Here is a 25,000-nt window from a genome sequence, read left to right on the forward strand (position 1 = left end):
GAAAAATAAACTCCACAGTGTTGCATGACAGGGGATGAAAAATTTGTTTCCGCAGTCCATAAAAGCATGCAAGGGACTTCAATCATTATTGAAGCACAAGGTATGGCGTGGCTCCAAATATTGAGTTGGTGTTTTTTTTCTAGTCTCCCTCTGCAGTCTACTCACAGTGGGTTAGATTGGGAGTAACTGTGGATTTGTCAGTCCAATGTGCAGCCGTGATGCAAAGCTTTTTAGTTTCACCAACCATTAGCTGATTTCTTCTATTCTTTTTCAGTACTGTTCTTGTCTTCTCTGCCCTTTCAATTACTCAGTCAGTAGCTAACTGCAGAGGGATCTACCTTTTGGGGAAAGCTTAAGTTTGAAATCCTGTGGTTATGTAAATAACCAGTTTTGAGATTTTGTTAGATGAATAGGTAGATCTTGTTTTTTAAATGAAGAACAGTGTGTGTGTAAGCTTCTTGGAGGCAGGAGAGGCTCCCCAGAGGTGTTACCTACGCCTAGGTAGCAGGGGTGCAGAGTGGAGGTGGCCACCGCTTTAGTGAGGGGGTCACAGCCCGACAGCCCCACCCTGGTAACACCCTGACGCCCCTCATCCTCACACCCACACCACACGCTCTTAGGCACTGAGGGATGTACACAAGACAGAAAACACAGTGTATCCAGTACACGCTGAAGATCAGGAGAGATTAATCCTTGTGGTCTTACTGGTAGAGACGCTTCACTCCCTGTAGACAGAGGTGAAGTGGGTACTCCGTGTGGGACCCCCACCAACCAGTGTGGGTGGTGTACATTGACCACGGGCTCTCAAAGCAGGTGTTTTCCTCCCCGGCCTCGCGCTCCCCACACACCCCTCATCATCGAGGGTCTGGGAACTGTCCTCCACTGAATCCCCATCCACAGACAATGCCCCACCCAACACCACCCCAAACAACCAGCAACTAGTGGTGACATGGTACTTTTACATTTCAGAGAATCACAAGCGAGAAGAGCACTATGAGTCTGCAGACGCCTCTTCGTTGAGCCTAAGTAAAGCAGTAGCTCTCCACCTATGTTCCAACTGTCATCACTAACTGACTAACTCACTACCCCCCACCACCTCCCCCAACCACTTGTGGTGATTGCGCTTGAACGTGGTGTTAGTATTTTGGTGCACAGCTGTGCCCCTAGTGTTTGTTTGATCGCCCACGCACCCCTTCGTGGTGTCTCCCAAGACCAGGCTTTTTCACAGGTGTACCAGGGCAGGCAGCTAGTGGATCAAGGAGAGATGCCTACTCACTTTGAGACACAAATTAAATCGCTGGAAACCAGCATAGGAACTCATAGTGCACCTTTTAAAACAAAGTGTTTTGAGGGGAAAGTGAAAATGCTAACATGGAATAAATACCATAACATGACATGAGTGTTCAGTAAGATAAAACATACACTTAATTAATATATTACCTTCTCCTAATCTTGACCAGGGCACACCTCTCCCACAGGATGATGAGCGGCTGTCTCCGTAGAGCACGGTAGGAACAGACCTCTAGCCTTACATACATGAGGACTCTCAGCACCCAGCACCGTAATAATGAGGGTAAACTGGATCATCAACAGTATACGTACTCCTGTTCTCTTCACCGCTCTTTTGTCACAAAGCTCAGAGTCAAACAATGTTTGGTTGTCTCACTTCGCATTAAATAAAACAAGACATCACTTAAAATTAAATACACAATCACATCCCAACAGCTACATCAACCAAAATCACGGGTTATACAGTACCAGAGAGATTATTTACTAGGAAGCTCCAAGAAACCTCATGTTTAATATTATATAGAGGGTAAACACACTATGTAGGCAAGTAAAATACTTTTTACAGAAGCATTTGTTGTAAGTATTATATATTTTATTTTGACCCAAACTTGAACTAACTTGAACTTTGAACTTGACGTTTATCTACTGGTCAATAATGATGGTTTTAAAGTGAAACCAAAAGTTGAAACAACCAGAAAACCTCTGTTTTGGAATAACTCTTATATGTTATAAATAATGCTTATAGGTATTGTTATAACGCTATCAGTGGATCTTTGTGGTTAAGACAAACGATTTCCATTCACCTCCTTTAAATAGGGTGGAGGGAAATCTCAGAGATACATATAAAAAAAAAATCGAAGTGATTGATACAAACACAAAAAGTTAGTAAAAAAGTTTTTCTTTCTTCTTATAATACACTTACAAGTGCTTTCAAATCAAACTTATGTACACTTTACAAGAGGAGGAGGAGTAACAACCCACCCATACAGATGCTAACAACAAACACCTCTCCATAAAAATAGAGATTTACTGAAGGGCTGTTGTGTTGGCACATCAAAAATGCAAAGGTAAGCTTGTGCTCACAGTAATTTTGTAAATAATAATATAAACTCTTTACTGACCCAACATTAGCTGGTTCAATAATATTTTACTTGTGCAAAGAACATTTCACATCAGTCCATGTTTGTGCCTGGTTGAACTCCATGGTTGTAAATTAGACCTGCAGGTTTCCAGACTTTGACTTTGAAAGGAACATCAGGAACTACATTTGTCTGTACAACACAATAAAACCATAAATTCACACTGGAGTAGAAACAGCTGGAGCAGGTGAGGCTTAACAACCCCTTCAAACGCTAAAAAGTGGAAAACATTTTAAAATATAAGGCAAGAAAGTCAAAGTGAACTCAACAGGACTCAGGTTATACAAATTAGCTTAAAATGAAATGCCTGACTTCACTTTACTGTCTGCTACTTTGTTTTGTTTGGATACAAAGTAACTGTGTCAGTTGTCTATAATGTCTATAATGAGAGCGCAACAAGAGCAGCTACAGGCGTATAAATTCCAAAACACGTAATATGTGTTGTTATACTGTATGTGTTACTGTCTCTGTATGTCGTGGTACATGGGGAGTAAAAAACCTCACAGGTCCCCCACTCTGACACAGTCCACCAGGTGGCGTACGGACCGGGTGCAGTTTTTGACGTTGGGGGTTTGGTCATCTGGTCGCAGGGTTGGGTCTCATCAGAGCAGCGGACATCTCGGTCACCTGGGCTTTGCTGCCACATTTAGCAGGACACTGGATCGACACAGAGACACATTTTTATAAGAAAAATGCTGTCACGTCTAAAGGTGAAGCATTGGCAGATCACTGTTGAGAAAGCCAGGTTTCTCTTGAAAACTCCAGACTTTGCAGACTGAGAACTGCTACTACGCGCTTTACTTTACATTTGGAACTGCTCCAGTTTACCCCTTATTTGGAGCCATGTTTAATCACTTTGTAAAATTTTGCTTTAAAGAGTCTGACATCTGCTGGAAAAAGACCAGAAACAAAACAGATCTTGAGAATCTGAAGTGATACCGATTTACCCCATAATATATTTAATATTAATATGTATTGTTGCCTGTAGAAGGCTAGAAAACTAACTCTGCTGCTCAATTCAACCCTTATAGCTGTTGATTCTGTGCTACGAGCCACCTTGGTTTGTAGTTGATAAATTAAGGGGAAAAACATAATACATAAGCGTAATAATTTAATATTTTATCTACAACACAAGTGACTGATTGTATTTGGATCGTATGGTTGTTTGAACACCGCGCTGCTCCAGAGAAAAGTTGAACATTTCTGATTTCCATTTCACTCTTCACTTTTCAGTTTTTTAAACCCCTTTGGTTCAAATCACATCTAGGTTTTAATGTTGTTATCGGGTAAGTGTCTCTGGAGAATCCATCAGTTTTCAAAAATTAAATCAAACAATAATCTAATTAAAACAATTAGAATGAAGAACAAACCTAAAAGCCGAAAAAAAACGCAGAGTCGCAAAGCATTATCAGCTGTGAACAGGCAAAGTCATGAGTAGGCTACTGTGAAGCCGCGAAAACACACTTCTCTCTCTTTGTTTACTTGGTCCTTATGTTTTAAACGTGCTCTCAGAAGGGTAAATCATAACAGACATCTCTCGCACTGTCCACTCTGCCACCTCCCACTGTGGGCCGAGGCGGGCTCTTGCAGGGTCGTCTCTCCACGGTCTCTCCAGGTCGGCCATGGTGCAGACATCGCTGTAGACCGAGCTGGTCCAGGCCCGGGCGAGAGCATCTTCCAGCAGCCGCAACTTGGCTAAACTGGAAACCCTCCCTCTGCAGGTCCTCGAAAGCATTCGGCCCAGCTGCTCAGCCTCCCATCTGAAACACCACATTAGTCCCATCTCATCATGGGTCTGTACAGGTAGCAATATACATCCCGCGTTCAATGTTTGAATCATTTCTGGCTCACTGAAATGTTTTTATTGTACCTGGGGTGATATCTCTTCCCAATTACAGAAGTCGTACCGGCCCGTCTGGTCAGAGCGCCACAGTATATATCGGCACCCTACGGCCGGAGAATCGTAATACATGTGAAGGAAGGACTTTGACACCTGGATTGGGAGCAAGAAACAATAAGCTGAAGGAAGCAAGGCAAACCTATTTATATAGCACATTTTAAAACACAAGAGACCAAAACGCAAGAAAGAAAGAAAGAAGGGGTTTTAACCATCAAAGAAGTTAAGAAAAGCTAAACTAAATATTCAACCGCAGCAGCAAAAGTAACATTTTGAGGTTACTTTTGATGGCTAGCATATATGTACAAAGGCTGTTTTATCATAAAGCACGGAACGAATGTACTTTGTTTAAAAATGTGAGATTTAAATACATATATTTATTGAAATTAAATGGAATGCAGTCAATGTTGTTATTATTCACATCTGTCTGCTGGAAGAAGGCTGTTGGGACTTCTGGCCTCAAACATGATCACTCAATCAAGCTCCCTTCGTAAATGCACAGAAAGATCACCAATGTACACTTCACCAAACCAGGCAGAGCTCTTTAAGTGACTGCAACCTGTGTGCAGTCTGTTGGGTTTCATCAGATATTGTAGATCTTGATCATATTTTAAGAGTGTGTGTGTGTGTGTGTGTGTGTGGCATTGTGTGTGTTGCATGTACCTATAGAGCAAGTCATGCGTCACCTGAGATGAAAGTTTCAGTGATAACATGCAGCGCACTCAGCAGGTTCTTCTTGGTAGATCCTTTGTTCCCCCTGTCACCCCACAACACACACATGCAAACATGTAAACAAACATATAAGGAAAGTAAAACTTAAGCAGTAGCTGTGGCATCATTTATCCTCGTGGTCAAGTATTTAAGAGTGGAACATACCGCATGCAAATGTTGGAGTGGAGAAGTTTGAACAGTTTCTATAGAAGCTTTTTTTACCAGTAAAATAAACTGGCTGAAGTAAATCCGAGCTGATTACAGCCACTGTCTCCCACAAAGGAGCAAGATTTAAAAAGACAGATTTTGAAAAAGATACATTTTCAGTGAGATATTCTTTTAAGGACATTTAAGGATACCAGAGCCTGAAACACCCCACACACTGAGACTGACCACAGTGTGACAGCTGATTCACAGCCTGCATCCCAGCAGACGCACTTTGTTTTTTCATCACATCACATAAAAGTCATGTGCACATTCTTGTCATAAACACTGGTTGCTGCCTCCTGCCTACGCAGATCTTATTTGAAAATCACTTTGAGTTATTCTTCACCGGCATCCCTCCATGTAAGCTGTGACTGATTCCTGCACATTATTTTCCCTAGAGGTGACTACAGTCGGACAGCACACTTTCCCTTTGCATCACATTTTTCACTTTTCCTGCAAATAACTTGAATTATTTGACTCTCAGGTGGCTGTACTCTCCCTCTCCTCCCCCCCCCTCCTCCCTCCCTGTGGGTTCCTCTCTGCTCTCCCCCATCTTCTCTGTCTCTCAGAGGAAAGGGCGGTCGGCCCCATGTTTTATAGCTGCTGGCTGCAGAACTGGTGTAGCTTACGTTTTGGACACAGAGGAGAGAAGCCAACATGAATTATAAATATGATGAATGGAAAACCTGCCAGGTCTACCTGTCTGTCTTACTGTCTGTACAATATCTCTACAGTAATGGTCAAACTGGCTTTTAACCTGTCTGTCTCTGTCTATTCCCGCATGTCTAGCCTAAAACTGCCCAACAGTCTAGTATGTATACCTGAACTGTCTATCTGTCTGTGTGTCGTCTGTCTACCCAACTCCCCTGCATGTCTAACCTAACTGCCCTACATTCTGTATATATACCTGAACTCTTTTCTCGTCCAAGTGATTTATAGTCACTGTCCCATCTACCTGCCTAAAGTCATCTGTCTGTCTACCTGTCTACCTGTTTTTCCACTTGTTTAGCTTGTGCTGTCTTTCGTACTGTCTCACCCCTATCCTTTGCTTGCCTTCCCTGCTACTTGTTCTGCTTTCTGTCTGGCTTACCGCTGGTCTGTCTCACTTTCTGTCTGATTCTTTGTCCCCAAAGTAGCTTGCACCACTGTCTTGCCACATTCTTGCTTTTCTGTGTTGTTGTCTTCTCTCTGCCACTCCCTCTGGTCTACACTCTCTGAGGATATCTTCTAGAGGAAAACCAGTGTTCCCCGCCCCCAGATTGCTTCTCATTTAGCCTGCAGCATACTTTTCCCTCAGCCCGCAGCAGACCCGAGGGCTCGACAGTGTCTGAACATTCAGGTCCAGTGTAACCCAAACTCAAACACATTCAGTCAGGACTGAATCCAGGTGGAAGGGAATGGCTTCCTATGAGTGGACCTGTTGGCGGCTCATCTTTAAAACTTAATTTGAGATCTCGGATGTACTTGATGCTCTTTTACCTGTGTTCTGTTGGATTACCTTGGTTCTGTTGGAGTGTGCTGGAGGTCCTCCCAGCCTCTGCACTGTTTTGTTCTGGAAGGAACTGTCCCTTTTCGTTGTCAAGTTATGCACTCCAGAGTAAAACTCCTCCAGCGCCTCGCTGATACCCATCAGCCCGCCTTGCTCTAGGCTGCTTAGGGTCCTTCCGCTGGTCCCACATCTGGACGGGAACAAACTGTCTCCCCCTGTCAGAAGCTGATTGGTTGAGATGTTGATGAGCAGCTCATCAGGGCCAATCACTCGCATCCAGCAGGACCCTCCAAATGAGGTTTGGGGAGTCTGGTCCTGTATCCAGGGGGTCCACCAGCAGAGGCAGGGTTGGCAGTGCTGCCTGCATGGCTGCTGTTTCCTCTGGATGGATCAAAGTGGAAAAGGAAAATTCAGCTTTGCTTGGAGAGCAAATTGATATCATATTCAATTAATCTGAGATGGAGCTTTTGGTCATGTTGCACTTGAGAACGAATTTATTCAGCCTAAGATTAAAGACTTTGCAGCTGTTCTAAAGTGTCACACCTGTGCAAGGAAAAAAAGGGAATTTAAAATTACAATATTTGCAGAAGATTTTAAAAAAAATGGTGGAGTGAAATGAAAAATAAACAAAAAGGAAAAAAAAAACAACGAGGGAGAGAAAGTCAGTGCTCTGGTGACTTTGTCTGGTCTGTAATATGACCCTCAGCCTGTGTAGAAAGTGTTTGGTGAGCTCCTTCAACCACCTCTCCATCTCTTTCTCTCACCGGCAACCCAAAGGTGGTGTAGGGCCTCGACAGTGAGCTGAGAGCCGCCAGGAAGGCCGCCCATGTTTGTGATGCAGCCTTTTGAAAAAAAAAAAACACACCAAGAAACTCTGAATTTTTCATCTGCTGCTGATCCTCTTTATGTGTCTGTACCATAAATAATGCAGCCCAAAGGGCTACCCAACCCTCTATACACACACACACACACACACACACACACACACACACACACACACACACACACACACAACACACACACACACACACACACACACACACACAGAAAAGTGAGCTAGATAGAGGATCGGCGTAAAATCTGACCTATTTTGTGTCATCTGCCAAAAAACACCCTCACATTAGAGCCCAACCAATATATCAGCATGGACAATATTATCCTATCCCAGATATTTTGGCCTTCATGCTTAGATTTTTAGCATGGTAGGCATCAATCATTTAAGCCTCTAACCTAAAAAATTTGCAGTGGTGGAATGTGGTTCTCGTGTGGATTTAGTACTTTCACTTACAGTAAGTAAAGGATCTGACTTCTTCCTCCATCACTGGTGATTTGCTCGTTTTCCATGGTGATTGGGTGGTGCCTGCATTTTTGTATACTCATACAACACACACAGATCTAAGGTGTTACATTAGTTCTTACCTGTAAATTTTGGGGCAGCTGCTCCGTCCTGGTCGCAGTCGATGGCCGCTGTCTCCTCATACACCTCGTTGGTCTCTTGGCCTTTCTGCCCATCTCCCGGCTCCAACTGGCTCTCAGGGGCCGCCTGGTCATAAATACTGCTGTTAGGGGCCATCGGCCCCCCTACCTCAACAGAAACCTCTCCGGCTGAGGTGTCTGACCCGGTGTAGACGGGAGGAGGTGGGACGGGTGGCAGGGAGTCTCGGAGGACGGTGTATTCGTATGTGATGTACGGTGTGCGACCGTTCTGGTTCCACACCTGAGTGACGAGGGAAGGGAGTCAAATCAAGGTTGGGTTAATTTATACAGATTTCTGACCAGTAACAAGGAGAGTCAACTAGGACCAAAGTCCCTCAAACTGATTTTACACTAAGGTCTGTTATTTCTGTCGATTGTATTTAAAAACCAACTCCTAAACTGTCATCTATTATAACTGGTTTCAGAACTGCCTTTAAAATGTTCTTAAAACAAAAGGTTATTTAAAAAAAATGACTTTATATTTATGAATGACCTTGATGTAGGAGAGATGTGAGCATACATTATTAAGATTATGTTTCCCCAGGACAATGTGCAGTCAGTGCAACTGTAGAACTTGGCAGGATTTATTGCAGGGTTGTTGTATTGGACTCCATTGCATGCATGCTTGTACTGGACTTGGCTTGACTGGCCACTGATAGACTATCAGCTCTACTGTATGTGAGTCTGCCACAGTTTTACAAATCACTAGATTTAAGATTATAATTCAGATTGAGAATATGCAGCTCTTTAAGGAAAGGCTGTTACATGGTGTGCATCCTGGCTTATAGGTCTGAAGATTAAAAACTCTTTAGCAGAGAATAACCAGCAGAGCTACAATGAGCGTCCAGGTAGATCTCTGTGATCCAGCATCCTGTAGAGAGATCTGTCAAACCCAGCCTGTGACATAGACTCTGTTTGGGATGAATGGCTGCTGTCAGAACACAATCAACCTGAGACACAGACTTGCCATTACGTCTGCATCGCACATCTCTACATTTACGATGATACAAACATTTTGGGCATTACTCATTTTCTAGAGGCTGAGCTGCTACACCATCACTGACCACTGTAATCACACATGAGCATCTTGTTGTATTCTTAATAGACTCTGTGCTCAATTTTATTTGCTCAAGGGTTGGCGGTCTTCACTGCTACCTCCTGAGTCAGCAGTCTTAATCAGAGTGACCTTTATTAAGTTCAAGAGTTCAGAACAGTAGCCTAAAGCTTACATTCTTGGGCTTCTTATTTTACAATTAGCTAACAAAAAATGCAGAGGCCAAAACAACAAACGTCAGTTTGTTTCTTTAATTTAAAAGCTTTAGGAGAACCTTAGTTGAATATGACAGTAAAATGAGGAGGTACTTTGTGCAGTTCATACATGTGCATGCACATTTACTTTGGGGGTTAGCAGTCCCAGGGCAGGCAGGTGCAGGTTAGTGGTCAGATTCTTGGTGTAGATGAGTTGCATTATCAACTGGCCTTAAAAGAGTACGTCTACCAATGGAGCAGACCCAGAGATATTAATCTTTTTGCATGCATTATTATTCCTTGTCAAAACCTGGTGCCTACATTACCCACAATGCAATGCAATTGAGGGCCAACAGTTTAGTCAGAGACCGGGGTGTTATGCTTGTAGCAGCCTTTAGCCTTTGTAACTCCACACCTAGATTTTTTAAAACTTTTTTTTACTTCTCTTGAGGACATTTATCAGACTTCACTCAGCTCCCTCGGGAGACACTATACACTTTAGAATAATAAAAAATAATAATAACTATTTGTATATGACCTTTAAAAACAATAGTTACAAAGTGTCTTGACAGGAGAACCAAAAGCACATATAAATCAATACACATTTTCTACTACTTTTTGACATAAGCGGTAGTACTCCACAAGAGATTTCCATTTTGTCCTCTGTACATGAAACCACCACAGCTTGTCACAGTGAAGATACAGTGCAAGCCCACAGCAGCATATTGATGCAAAAAATGTATATTCCTAGTAAGTTTTTTTTTTACAGTTTTTAAATATTTTTTTTTGGCATTCTTCTTTTATTAGATAGCCACAGGAAACTTATTTATTGTATATAACTTATTGTGCAGTAACAGACGTAAAGTGCATTCAAATATGCCCCTTATCTCACTGCTATCCCCCTGCTTATGTCATTAGTTTAGGAGATTCACTGATAGAGGGATAAAATCATTGTTATACCTATTAAGGCATCTTCTTCTGTATTTAATTGGAACTGTATAGCATCTGCCTGATGGGAGCAGTTCATATTCTGAATACAAGACACGGGAGGAGTCCGTAATAATTTTCTTAGCCTGTTTAACTACAATCTTCTAAAAGAGCATTTGGAGGAGAGCTTCATGATAAAGAAGCAACAGGTGAGTGTGGAGAAAGAGTTCAAGTGAGAGAGGCAGATGGAGGAAGGTTAGGTGTACCAGAATATTGATGGCCTGGTCGATGGGGCCTTTGGCGACAATGTACTCGATCCCGGTCTCATAAACATCCATGGGCCGGCGGTACTTGAAGACGGCACCTGCTGCGTGAAAGTTCTGAGGAGTGTCCACCTTGTAGCCGCCATTAAAGAAGAAGTTGCCCGCCTGGTCGGTCACAGCTGGGGGAAGAAGACCAATAGAAAACTCTGAGAGGTACAAAAACTCTGAAAACAGACTGTAGAAAGTCCTGCATTTTCTCCATCAAATTAAAACCAAACATTTCCATTTAACATGTGGAAAGACTGTTAATTGTTGCACACTTGTCCTTTGTGAGTGTGTGTGGAATCAAGGAACACACATAAATAGTTACGTGTGTGTGAGGAGAAGAAAATGAGGGAGTACCCACCTAGAACATCGGCCGACTTCTTCCTCTCAATGATCTGGATGTCCCATGATCCTTCAGGGATTTGAGTGATAAAAGAGTAACCTTGATGACAGGAAAGCAAATATAAAAGTGGTCAGGGTCACCTCATGCTTTTTTTATATTTTGCCTTTTCTATTTTTAATTTAAGGTTGTTTATTTGTCCAATAAAACCTGTTCTGACCAATCCTGATGACTTTAATACTTTTAATTTCTCACTAAATATTTGTGCGTATATTAGAGATGAATCAAGTCCTACATAATAAAATAGACAAATATTTATGGGAGGACAGCCTGGGACAAATGAACCCAGAAGCTCACCCAGAGTCGTGGCCCCACGGCGGAAGTTTCCAGTGACTCTGCTGCAGCTGCTGCCGTCCCCCTGACAGACTCCACACTTATCCAAGGTGTTCGAGGAAAACAGTACTCCGTCACATCCGATTGGCTGAGCAGCAGAGTGGGAAGTGGAAGTAGAGAGTACAAAATAAAACAAAATCTCCTATAAATCGTGAATAAGTTATCAGTGATAATTTGGTAGTGATGTAGAAGCAAGCAAATACTTTCTATGATGAGATTTGATTCTTTTGGAAGGTGATCCAAAAGATAAAGCGTGACATAAACTATTCTTTAAGGGTAGAATATTTATGAAAGTCACAAAAGAGCAGTGTGCATGTAGACTATTTAACGCATTAAATTTTGAAATCTCAATGCACTGAGGAATCCTCAGCTCAACTTGCCTGTAGTCTTTCTGGATGAACTTTTAGACTGTGTAACAGTTTATATGAATATTTTGAAACTTTACACTTCATTGCCTTGCACTGTTTGCCCGACAGCTGAAAAGCTGCTGCTTCCTCCCTGTGGTTAATACAGACTTGATGTGGTGCTTTCAGTGGTGCTGAAAACTCAAAGTAGAGTGAAACTGATTGAGGTACAAAGTAAAGAAGAAGCTGGACTCACCTCACACTTACCGTCCACACAGACGCCGCGGTAACTGCTGTACTTGCATGAAGTGCCGTCTCGTGCCGTCACCATCAGCTGCCTCTGGCCATCGGTCGTGGTGCAGTGGAGGTCGCAGGGGTTACTGGAGATGTGAACGTAGTCATCTGGAGAGGAAAACACGTCAAAGGTCACTGTCTTATAACCAATACAACTATAACACAATCTGTACTTTTACCTACATATTCTTAGTCACTGCTGTTAGAAATATATCTGTCTCTTTAGCTGCTAGATGTTCCACATTTTTCACCAGCTAGTCGCTGTGTCTGTTTGCTGTTTGGTGCTGGGCAGGTACAGCAGTAGTGTACAGTGGGTTTATCAGAGCTTGTTTGCTGAAAACACTCTCCTGCTGCTGCTGCTGCTGCTGCTGCTGGAAACAAAAGATGCTGTGATACCAAAACTATGAGCTGAAAAAGGGGTTAAAACAGTTGATGAGAATTCTCTGTTTTGATTAGTGGAGCTTGAGAAGTATGTTAAACTCCAGTCTCCCCGATTCTCACATTCTCCACAAATGTCTTCTTGTTGCCTTTTTGCAATTTTCTCTCTCAGTGCAGGAACCACAGAGAGGAAAGATAAAGTTGTGAGATATCTCGTCCCTCATTCAAACTTTTGTTTTAATAACTACTTACTTACCAATAAAAGCCAACAATGTGAATCAATAAAAAAACACTTCCAGATATTAATAAGAAACAGGTTTTAAAACAACACACTGTATTAACAGTTACAGTTTTAAAGTGCTCATATTTTGCTTTTTGGCTTTTCCACTTTCCTTTATTGTGTCATATATCTTTTTTGTGCACGTTATAGGTTGACAAAGTGAAAAAACCCAAAGTCCACCCCAAAGGGACTTACCATCTCCAACAGAAAACACTTTTCACAAACTGCTCCAAACAGCTCTACTGTAGTCCAGCCTTTACTTCAGAGACAAACGTGGTCACTTTGTAACACACGTTATAATGCTCGCCTAGCTGCTAGCGTGGCACACCCTCATACCCTACACTTCTGACTGGCTAGTAGTCCTTATCTAGCTACTGCACATGTGCGACTCCCAACAAAGATGGAACAGAAGTGAGACGCCTCACTCTGTAGCTAAAACAGAGAGCTCAACAAACAGGGTGAAAAGAGGAGCTGCAGCAATGTGTAGTACAACAAAAATGTGGTGTTTTTTGAAAATTAAACCATGTAAACCTATTCTGATATAACCTCTAAATACAATCATGAACCTGAAAATGAGCATAATATGAGCACTTTAAGAAGTCATATAAAGGATGCTACTGTTTTGGATGCATGGCAGGATGATGCTAAGCAGCTCAGACGGCAAAGACCTCAGTCTGCGCTGTTAAATGGGGTAAAGAGAGGTTGTCAAGGCGTTTTATGGGTGTTAATACCAGGATACAGAGGTTTCCACTGGTAGTTCCTCCCATTGTAAAGCTGTGAGTTGAAGGACCAGCACTGCTCCTCTCTGAAGCTCCTCCCAGTGGCAGGACATTCCTGCAGGGCAAAGACAGCACAGACCATTTAAAAGAGGTCTGCTTCACACTTGTTAAGACTCAGTTTTACAGTATGTAATACAAATAAATTCTTTTTAAGCGTTTATTTATGCAGGGATGGTTTTCTGATCGCTCTGAGCCCCGCCCGGCTTCACTTTCAAATAGCTACACACAGTCACGCCTGGAGGCCGCCCGCCACAACCACAGTCCTTTACTGTCAGTTGTTCAGAAGGGCCGTGCTTGTTTTAATAAAGATGTGAAATAAAGATGATGAGAAACTAACTGACTCACTTTAGTGTTGCAGAGATGATATTTCTTAGCAGTTCCTGTGCAGGTCATGTTGTCTTTCCCTGCAGCAACTTTCTTTCTTTGGACAGAAAATAAACATTTGGAGAAGTAACACCATATTAAAAAAAAAAAAGACATAAACCATAATGAATAAAATATCGGGTTGATACAATACGTGTTATGATCTGTCACATGAGCTAAAATTAATACAATCCACACTATGACTGCCAACACAGATGCAGAGTTTCTACAGGTTTTTCCCAAGTCAAATTTAAGACTTTTAAGACCTTTTTAAGACCATTATGAATGAAATTGAATACCTACGTATATACCGACATAAAAAAAGTCAGATGTCAGAGTCCTGAAACATTGTCTGAAACAATTTCCTGATTTCTTCATTAGCATTATAGGACTGGACTGGAGTCTAGATTGACTGCATTATAAGTTGCATGTTGGTCTCATTTGTATTCGTAAAACAGCGAATTATATCTGGACAAGCGACAGAAATCACTACAACACCACAGAATAAAAAAAACACAATACTATATAGCAAATTTAAGACTTTTTAAAGCCTCAAATTTTGATTTTGAAATGTTAGACTTTTTTAGACTTTAACACACTTTCAAACACGTGGCTGTCAAGTACCAAAACAACATCACCTTCTATTCCTTCTATTGTATGTGCAGACTGACTGACCGCTGTTTGAGGCAGTGTCTCTCCTGTGACATCACTCCCCCTCCACAGGCACGAGTGCAGGCTGTCCACTTGGCCCACTCCCCCCACCAGTACGTGGTCACCTCCAGCTCCTCCTCAAGACTGTTGGACGCCACGCCGTCCTCCTGAAAACACACACACACACACACACACACACACACACACACACACACACACACACACACACACACACACACACAAATACATTAAGATACACAAACAGTGGTAACTTGTGTAGTAGTAGCATTATTAGTAATCATTATTAAGAGCTATGGAGAAGCAGCTATTTGTGGGTACATCTGAATCTGCAAACATTTTCACACTAGAGGATGGATACCCGACCCAAGCCCGATGGGACCCAACGGGACCCGACAGGACCCGACAGGCCAGGCCGGGTTTCAACAGATATTTAGAAATGATGTTCGGGTTCGGGTCGGGCTCGGTCACATCAGCGCAATAAGGCATTGAACATTTTAAATTTAAAACAGCTTATTATGTAGGTAGCCAATGGGCCTGTTTCACTTGATGCAAAGGTTCGTTTTTGTGATTAAAATACATTTAAAATATTACCCTGACATCCGTCTTCCTGTGTAAAATTTGTTTATGTTTGCCCCGTGTGCGCTGATGCGCTCATCTGTTGACATATCCTACAGTTGCTTAATAAAAGCGGGCATTCCACACAAACAAACATATAGTACATGTGTCATTAGTATGAGAAAAAAAAATTGATTTTAAGTGTGTCGGGCTCGGGTCAGGCTCAGACATAAATATCTTAAAGCCTGTCGGGCTCGGGTTGGGTTCGGTTATTGCTCTGATGGACGCGGGCCGCACTCTATTTCAGACAAACCAAAACATTTTCACTTTACATAGTGAATTTAAGTCAGATGATGTTTACTGTTCTATTCATTTCTTTTTCTATAGCTGTGCACTTTCAACTGCAGTTTTGTGAGAAGGGGATAGTTAAATAACAAGTAATTTAGTTTGAGTAATGGCCCACTGCTTACCAAAGTTAATTTAATAATGAATCCATCCAAAGGTGGCTGCACGGCCATAGCCAAAACACAACCGCAAACTCTCTGAGGCCTGGTTTTACATGAGCCACAACTGGACCTTTCTAAGACCAGGCCTGTTTCTCTCAAAGCCGATTACAATTGATTTGTTGCATTTGGGTCATAGTTGGTCCAGAATCTCACATCCTGCACTGAACCATTCAGCCCCTTGTTTTCTTAATGTTAAACTGCTACAGTATTTTATATTTGTTTCTGTATTTATTGTTTATTTCATATTAATGTTTCATATGTTTATGTATGCACCATCCACCAAGGCAAATTCCTTGTAAGTGTTACTAAATCCTTTTTTCGGATTATAAAACTTATACATTTATTATTTATTTATTTACATATTTTTTTTGTTTTTTACATTTTTTATCTGAGAAAACTTTCATATGGGCCACAACTTTAGTTACTGGTTACAAGTATTTTTACACTCTGGTATTGCTACTTTTACCTAAGTAAAACTGAATACTTTTTCTAGCATTGAGTTACCATTGAGTACTGCAATGTAGAATGTACTAGCCGTTGTGGTAGTATTTGTAACAGCAATATAAAATATGTTGTAGTATAAGTTGTGGTAGTGTTAGTGACAGTAACAGCAGTCGCAGTACTGTAAGTTCTACTCTGATTCCACTGTGTAAAACTGGGGTACAGATGATCTGACGGTCAGAACAGAGTGTGTCAGAACCAAATAGATTCACAGTAGATGAGCGTCACAGTGTTTTGTTCTGGGGCTCTAACGTTAGAGACGCTCAGCATTTCACACATTCCTGATGTGCAGGAGTAGCATTAGTTCAGGCCGATGGCTGCGTCCCTTCATTCAGACAGATTCATTAGAGTGACTGCTGGAATGTGCACTGAGCTCCTTGTAAAGGTGTTAGACAGAGCAGCTGGGAGAGAGGGCGAGAGACATTGGAAATACCAGAGAGCGCAAGTGAGAGAGAGACAGGGAGCGATACATGGGTACAGAGAGAGTGAGACAGGAAATACTGAGGGTAGAAAGAGAGAAGAGAAGTCACTGATTGGTCTGGTTTGACAGCAGCTCATCATAGTGCTCAAATTACTTTTTAAAGTTAGTATTTACACTTTGCATGCTGTTTCTTTTTACAGTTTTATTTTAGCTGGACTTAAAAAAATGTTTTATCTGATCTTTTTTTATTAAAATGTTGATCTATTTTTCTAACAGCACAAGAACAGTCAGGAAGACTATTCTTTGCATGCTTAGGCCTGTAGTTTTATTTCTCATGCACCCTGCCATTCACTCCTCTTACTCATGCCTACTCAGTATTTCCTTGCTATTCTGTCAGGGGCTGTCAATCATGATATCGGCTGGTCACATCAGCTTATCCCATCTATCCATCAGCACTGCAAAACACCCTACATCGTTAGCCTATCATCCTGCTGCTGCCTCTGTTTAAGATTGATTCTCTCTCTGCCTTTAGCACATTTATGCTGCTGCCATGCGTGCAGTACATTCACGGCTGTTATGCTATTTAAAGCTGTTCTCCTGTCTGTTGCCGTCAGCTGTCATTTCAGTGCAAATCATTACCAATGGCAAAGCGGCCCTCTACCCCCCCATCACTGCCCAGTCTAGCAGCTTCATCCGGCTCATCAGAATCATCAGCCACCACCACCACCAGTGTCTGGACTCCATGGGGGGATTTATCTCACTGCCGCACAGGTTATAAATCTCCCCGTAGAGTCTAAGCGCCAAAGACTTTCTGCCAAGACTCAATCATCACATATCATCTGTTATAATAAAGATTCATCTTTACTTCATTCACTTGTCTCTTCTGATTAAACTGTAAAAGTGAAACATTTTGCAGGACATCGTGCAGACAACGTGCTCTTGTTGAAATAACAGTCTACTGTATGTCTACTTGAAAATCAATGACTTTCGGCTTCCTGCAAATAACCAAAACAAGGCTAACTGAGCTGCAAAGACAGCAAACTAACATATTTCCCAAAATCTCAGAATACTTCTGTAGCTCTGTCAGGTGTCATCACAATCCAATCACAGGTGACTGAGATGTCATGTTTGTTATACCTTTTTTTCACCAAAGTACTTATGTGCATATATATATATATATATATATATATATCTTATTTAGTCTCTCTTTCAAACTCAGTGCAGACTAATTTGGAATGGAATTTGTGGCTAAGATCACAGCATCACGTCAAAAAATGGGCGAAAATTAGCGTGTCCATCCGGGTGTCATGTTTCCATCACTGTCGATCAGACCTAGAACAGATAAATACCCATGACTACTGCAGAGTAATTTGACCCGGAAATGAATGCAGATTGTAACCTATCCCGCTAAAGACAAAAGCCAGCTGTTAGTGGGTGTTAGTGGGTCTGTCATCCAGTGGGAAAGGGGCTTTTGACAACCAATAACCAGTCCTTTAGTCCCCAACACATAAGGCTGTGGAGGACGAAAGCACTGTAAGTCATCATCAGTGGGTTTGCCTGTGTGTACCTGTGTGTGGTGCACCTGCAGGCCCCTGGTGGACAGGTTCCCCACAGACATTGCCAGCGTCAGGAAACCCAGCAGGACCACGCCCGTCTCCCCGCACTGTTCCCACGACCACACCCTCATCCTGTTTAATCAGTGAGACAGAAAAAAAAAACAGGTTTAATATGACATAAAAGATAAGCAAAACATCTCTACTGTTTTGGGAAAATCTACTATAACCCAGATTTCTAATGATCACAGTAGTAAAATACTAGGACCTTTGATGCGTATTAAACTTTTTAAAACTATAAACACAGAGAAATATTTTCCACTGTAATGTTCTACCTAAATCTGCCTTGTGTCCTGTTTCTGATGAAAGACAATCAACCGCCAGAAATCAGAAACCTCTCAATCACTCACCACTCATCAACATCATACACGAGACAGTTTTGACCAAACACAGAGCAGCCAACGATGTGATTATGGAGGGAAACCTGACTGTGTTTCTAGATGGAAGCACCCAGCGATGAGTCTTTAACAAAGGCTGAAGGGTATAAAGGGAAATATTATGACCACTAATGAGTTCTCAGGGCCTTAAAAACCCATGTCCAGGCACTTGTGGATGAAAGCATATTGCCTAGACTTGTGGGCGTTTTTTTTCATGTCTTTTCCCTCTCCAAATTGAGGCTTCTCAGCTTCCAAAGCCACAAAAGGGCCTCGAGTTGGATTTTTTTTTTTACGCCACGAGAACACATTTGTGGTCGTAATATTTCCTTTCTGACTCTCCAGTGAAATCCCCAGCCACCAAGAACATCTGTGCTTGTTTAGGAGGGGATACCGCAAGTGCTGCTGTCTTTTACCTTTGCACAGACAGGAGAGTGTTTGACAGTAAATCACATCAGTGTTGATCCAAGATACAAGAGACAAAACAGCAGAAAGTGGACACACCCAACACTTAATGAGGTGCAGAAAGCTGTAACTGCAGAAGTTTCTGTACCTCACAGATTTTACAATACAAATGTACATGTTGGTGCCCTGATGGAAATATTTGTGAAATTTTGAATGCCACTTTAAGAAATAGTTCAACATTTTGGAAAATTACACTTATTTGCCAGAGAAAAGTGGTTTGACAAGGTTAGTCAGCAGGATGATGAAAAAACTACTGGCCCGATTTTCATGAAACTTGCTGGGATGACGACATTTGCATATTATAGAAGACTAGACTATTGGCTTCGGCAGATGTCTACGTCCTCCGAGTGCCTTTCTACTTTGTTTGTTTGATTGTTCCAGAAGCCTGAAAATAATGTATCTCCCTTCAGGGATTCTTCCTCTGTCTTACAGTGTCCTAAATGCACTTACATAAACAGAGTAAAGTGCTTATAAAGCTTCTGCGTGACTCACATGATTGCCTTAATTGCATTAGAGTTGTATCCTGTACCGTAAGTGCATACAAAGCTGGCAGCTGAAAGATGTCCTGGATTACCAACCTGATCTCACAGAATTCCGTGAAATGAACACGGCCCCTTAACTCAAAATCTGTGAACTCTGCTTCAGATGCAACCCAGTACGCACTGTCAGGCTTTCAAGCACGTCAGAGAAACACCAGCGAGACAACGGCAAGTAAATGAAGGGCATTTTCTGAGACAATGGCCGCTCACGCCAAAGCCAGCGTGCCGGCTGCAGGTATTTCAATGTGCTGGCAGTCTCTGGCAGTCTGGTGCTGGCAGGTGGAGGGTGACACAGACAGGCTGTTGAGAGGCCACAGGTGTTGGAGACGGGGAGTTGGACCGTGGAGGGGCGCGTATAAAAGTTAAACAAGCCCCACTGTGCTGGAAGGACGAAGGTAAGTTTCCTAGGACTTTACACAGGTAGGCCTTTGTTTGGCTCTTCAGACTATAAGGAAATGTAGATGTCTGTATGTAAAGGCTGACATGAACAGGCACAGACACACAGGAAAAGGAGGGTACTTGAGCAGCTCTGCAGTTGTATATACAAGTTTAATGACTCAATGAAGCCTTTGATTTGTTAAACTTTGTTAAATACCGAACCAAAAACCTAGGTTTAGAGTATAAAACACCCGTCGCAGACTGCAGAATTTCCTGCAGCATAATCCAATTTTCTTTACTTGATTTGTATGATCAGTATGAACCAAATACATAACTATGTTACATTTATAAATATACCATTTACCGTCAGGAAAAAGAGACAATTAGCCATTTCACAAAGCAAAAGTACATTTGGAGTACTTATGGTTGCATTTGGCATTTGTGGGAAACCTGCAGCTTCAAATGTAAATAGCTTACTCTGCTAAGAAACAAACAGAATTGGTGTATTTTATCATATTTTGGCAAACATGTAGTGAAAAAAGAGGGTTCTCTAAGCTTCTGCAATCCACAACAATCCAGTGCAACCAGGGCAGGACAAAACAGTGTAGAGTAAAAAAGAATCGCCGGTGCAACACAGATGTCTTCTTACTTTATATATATATTTTTTAATTTTAAGGTGCATAACAGTGACTAATGTTTCGATGTAAAGTTACATCTTCTTCAGAGTCCTATAGTACTGTTTGGAACATACGGATAGTGGAGAAGTTAGTTATGCTTCAGAGGTAATTTTGAGAAGGCCTTTCTACAGGTGAAAAATGTTTGATACAACAAAAGTATTTTTTTGTTTTACAGTGGATAATTTCTTTAAAGGACAAAACTAGTGAATTATAATGAAAAACATCCTCATGAAGTACTTTTAACACTGCTGTTTTTGAGCTTTTATACTGTTTTTGCAAAGAGCCTAAAGAGGATCCTAATACTTAAGGAATTTAAACTAAATATATACTGTAGATGAACACACATTTTGATGATCCTCAGTCTCTCTGCATGAGGAATGTAGGCTTTAAACAGACACAGTTACATGCACACAAATGCATACATGCACATTAACATAATATACAAACATATGCCTACATACTGTATGTGTATTCATACTGTATAGAGACACACTGCACTGACAAACGCACGCTGCACTTTAACTGTCGAATGGATATTCTTTCATTTTGCCTGAAATAAAAATCATGAAATTAGGTCTTTGCTCTTGCAATTTTGTTGAAAATAAAAAGCGCAAATCTATTTAAATATTCAACCTTTTGAATGTCTGAATCAGCAAAAGTCGGAATAATTTCTGAAGGCTCAATGCTGCACATCCACACACATATACAGTACTTACTAACACACACACACACACACACACACACACACGCACACACAGACAGACAGAGCTTCTAGGAAATGGTTCATAGTACATCCCGTGTCCTCAAGTCCAGTTAGAGAGCCTTGTTAAAATAAGCAAACAGCTCGTCTCGCCCTGTTTGCAGTCTGGCTTTCTCTGGCACTAAATATTGGTGACAGGTGTCTTAAAGCAGGCGCAGCAGCACCTGGACTTCATTATCCAACCAGACACAGCTGGAGCCCGGCCAGCTGCCAAACACACACACACACACACACACACACACACACACACACACACACACACACACACACACACACACACACACACACACACACACACACACAGAGAGGAGACGGACACTTAGTCAGACACAGCTGCACATGTGTATACACTCAGCCAGTGGCGTGACTGGGTACACACACATACACACGTTGGCCACCGTGCACGCTTATGCTTAAGCTTGAGCCATGTGCACGTACAGGTATGCAAATGCCCTAGCATGAATGTACACACTTAAAAAACTCACAGTCACACACTTTGTCTTACTCACAGAGACTCGCTTTCCCTCTCTGCTTCTAACACACACATTCACATTCTTACACCTATACTAGAGAGGACAATCATTGACAAAATATAATGCTTTTGCTATCCCATAACCCTAAACTTAGTCATCAGAGCTACCTTAACCGTAACATAAACTAAGTCTAAACTTACAACATAAAACTAAGCCGCTATCCTCAAATGGCTCCTTGATGGTGTGGACAGGCTGACGTGTCTTTAACTTTGTTACAATATCCTCACTTTTGTCAACTCACCTCATTATCAGAATCAGAAAAGGATTTATTGCCAAGTAAGTAACACTTACAAGGAATTTGCCTTGGTGGCTGGTGCATACATAAAAAAACATTAATATGAAATACACAATAAATGCAGAAACAAATACATAAATGCCACTTAGCTGAAACATCTTTTTTTCCCACAATGTTGTCACTTTGCCAAAATGTCCTCACATTACTAAAGTGCCCTCAGTTTGCAGTAATGCCCTCACTATGATACAATGTCATAATTTTGCCGCAATGTCCTCACTTAACCACAGTGTCCACATTTTGGTCAACCAACCTCATTTTGCCACAATGTCCTCACTTTACCGTAATGTTCCCACTTTGCCACAGTATCCTAACTAAACACAAATTGGTCCTCACAGAGAAGTGTAGGAGCACAAAAGTTAACTTGAGTAATTTTTGGGGAAAGTACATAGACTTACATTCATTTCATGGAGACTTCCCATCCCCTAACCATATAACCACTACTTGCCTAACATTAACCCTAACCCTAACCCTAGCCTTGGCCACTGACCCATAAAATCAGCTTTTCCAAATTGAAGACACGGCTTTTGTCCCCAATCGGACAAGCCGTCCCCGATTAACTGGTAATTAGTCTGAAATGTGTCCCCGAAGGTAGCCTGAGAGTCAGGAACACACATATAACCAAGCCCAAGCACCCAAAGAGAAGCACACCCCAAACTCTCTGTGGGTCTCTCTGGTTCAAACACACGCACACCATTCAGAATCAGCCTGTTGCCTCTTGCTCGTCCAGACAGGGTCTTCCTCCTTCCTCCTCCCCTTTGCTGTCGTTTCCCAGCCAGTCTGGCAGAGCAGGCACAGAGGACAAAAGTAAACACAGTCCCCTCATCCTCCGTCTCCCCCTCCCTCATCTCTTTGCCGTCCCCACCCTGACAGCCCCCGGGGGCCCCTCGCCTCGCTGTCTTGTTTTTGCAGCGCTGGCAGCCCCAGCAGACAGACAGACAGCAGTAGTCTGTCCCCTGGGAGGCTGGACTGGAGCAGAGCAGTCAGACCGATATATCAGACCGATACTGGACATTTATTATCTAATACTGGATATCAGCCAGGTGCTTCTGGCCACCTGTAATATGAATATCATACAATTTACATGAAAATGTTTCACAGGTTTAAAAAAAAAAGGTGCTGAAATGATGAATCGATTATTCAATTTTTCAAAATCAATAAATTTGATAAACGAATAAATGTTTAATGCATTTATCAAAAATGCTAAACATCCGCTGGATTTGCAGCTTTCTCGCTTTTATATGATTGTAAATTGAATATCTTTGGAGTTTAGACAAAACAAGCTATTTTACCAGTAGATCAAACTATCATTTTATAAAATAATCAACAGTTTAATTCATTATCAATGATTGAAAAATCATTAGTTGAGGCTACACAATAAGATGTACGTCGTTGTGAAAACAGAAAATGAGATTGGGGACATTGGTGTGGCGAGATGGAAAAAGATGAGAATGGACAAAGGACCTTCAAGTAACGGTGAAGATGTCTTAGACCATATATAACCATTTTTAATAAACTGGGTGCAAGAGATATCCCTGTCGTCTCAAATGTCTAATGCGCCCGTCCACACTCCATCTCTTTAAGTACCTAGCACACACTGCTACGCTCTCATCTTTGTGAGAGTTGCAATAGACACTGTAGTTCACGCTGTGCCACGAGCAAGTATTATTATGAATATTGCTCCTGTACACATATCTGAGATACTGCTACCACAATCTAATAAGCATACGTCACCCACTGAGAAGCAGACAAAGAAATATCGACATCAAGTTCCCATGAGAGCTGGCCAAAAAAATATTGGTCTGTATACTAGACAACAAACCAATGGATCGCATTTACTTTTATCCAAAGTGCTTTACAATTCGCAGATCATTCACACACTCACTTAAACACCAATGGCAGCAAGCTTCCATGCAAGTTGCTGTTCTGGCCATCTTGAGCAATTTGGGGCTCAGTGTCTTGCCCAAGGACACTGTGTACAGTGTGACATGTGAACAGGAGGAGCCATGGGGTCCCACCACCAACCCTGCGATTAGTATTCGGCACTCTACCTGCTTAGCCCCACCTTAATGTTTCAAAGGTCTTGCAGTGGGCTTTACGTGTTTAAGAGACCACAGTGTCCAATGTGACGAACAAAGGAGTGTGGGGTGGTTGTGGATGTCTGCTTGACAGCGGGACTCATCCCTGCTGCCTTTTGCTCCATGAGCCAAGCTCTCTTCTCAAGCTCTCTTCTCAAGTACACTTGCAAAGTGGAAAATGGATCTCAGCTCTCCTCAGCCTCTTGTGTACAAAAAAAAACCAACAGAGCAAAGAGACAGACAGCTGGGCGGACAGACAAAGAGATGCGAAAGGAGGATAACGGATAAAAGACAGAGTGAGAAGGAGAAGGAAGAAAAGACTAAGAGGACAAGTAAGAAAGGCAGTCTGGGAAGTTGAGGAGAGGTCAGCAGAGTTTAGTTGCCCCCCGTGGCAAACAGAGGCCAGGGTAGATTGCTCACACTTGAACTCTGACCTATTTATTGACTTGTTCTTCTGGGATGGCTTTCCCAGGAAAACAACCAGGCTCAGTTCATCTGTATTACATTCACTCGCAATAAAACCAAAATGAAATGACTCTCGAGCAGGTTTTTGCGAAGGCAAGTGAGCTCATTAGTGGTTTGCTGACCACCAGACTTCTTGGAACAAGTCTGTGCAGTTTAGCACACAATGCTGCACTTTTTACAAACTGCACGATGACTGCTGTTTTCACAAACTATATTCAGTATGAGAAACCTTCATGAACGGAAGACAAATTCTTAAGTTATTGTTTGCAGTAAAATAAATCAAGGCTTAACGGGGGAAGAGCGCCACC

The 25,000-nt window shown here is 42.0% G+C and overlaps 1 protein-coding gene across 1 annotated transcript in view; it reads right to left on the reverse strand.

Annotated features, from left to right (window-relative positions):
• adamtsl2 (ADAMTS-like 2) overlaps window positions 1-22,980 on the reverse strand; it is a 47,006-nt gene extending 24,026 nt beyond the window's left edge. Inside the window, 18 exon segments of the mRNA XM_039804039.1 lie at window positions 492-623; window positions 2,934-3,066; window positions 3,973-4,189; window positions 4,337-4,422; window positions 6,743-7,000; window positions 7,002-7,061; window positions 7,063-7,112; window positions 7,683-7,685; window positions 8,153-8,450; window positions 10,651-10,826; window positions 11,054-11,134; window positions 11,390-11,513; window positions 12,026-12,171; window positions 13,453-13,555; window positions 13,846-13,921; window positions 14,539-14,681; window positions 18,086-18,206; window positions 22,842-22,980. Of these exon segments, the coding sequence (XP_039659973.1) occupies window positions 492-623; window positions 2,934-3,066; window positions 3,973-4,189; window positions 4,337-4,422; window positions 6,743-7,000; window positions 7,002-7,061; window positions 7,063-7,112; window positions 7,683-7,685; window positions 8,153-8,450; window positions 10,651-10,826; window positions 11,054-11,134; window positions 11,390-11,513; window positions 12,026-12,171; window positions 13,453-13,555; window positions 13,846-13,921; window positions 14,539-14,681; window positions 18,086-18,206; window positions 22,842-22,846 (2,212 nt within the window). The 5' untranslated portion in view covers window positions 22,847-22,980.
• Between the last annotated feature and the right edge of the window lie 2,020 nt (window positions 22,981-25,000).

This window comes from Perca fluviatilis, chromosome 6 (genome assembly GCF_010015445.1).
Source record: "Perca fluviatilis chromosome 6, GENO_Pfluv_1.0, whole genome shotgun sequence".
Taxonomy (NCBI): domain Eukaryota; kingdom Metazoa; phylum Chordata; class Actinopteri; order Perciformes; family Percidae; genus Perca; species Perca fluviatilis.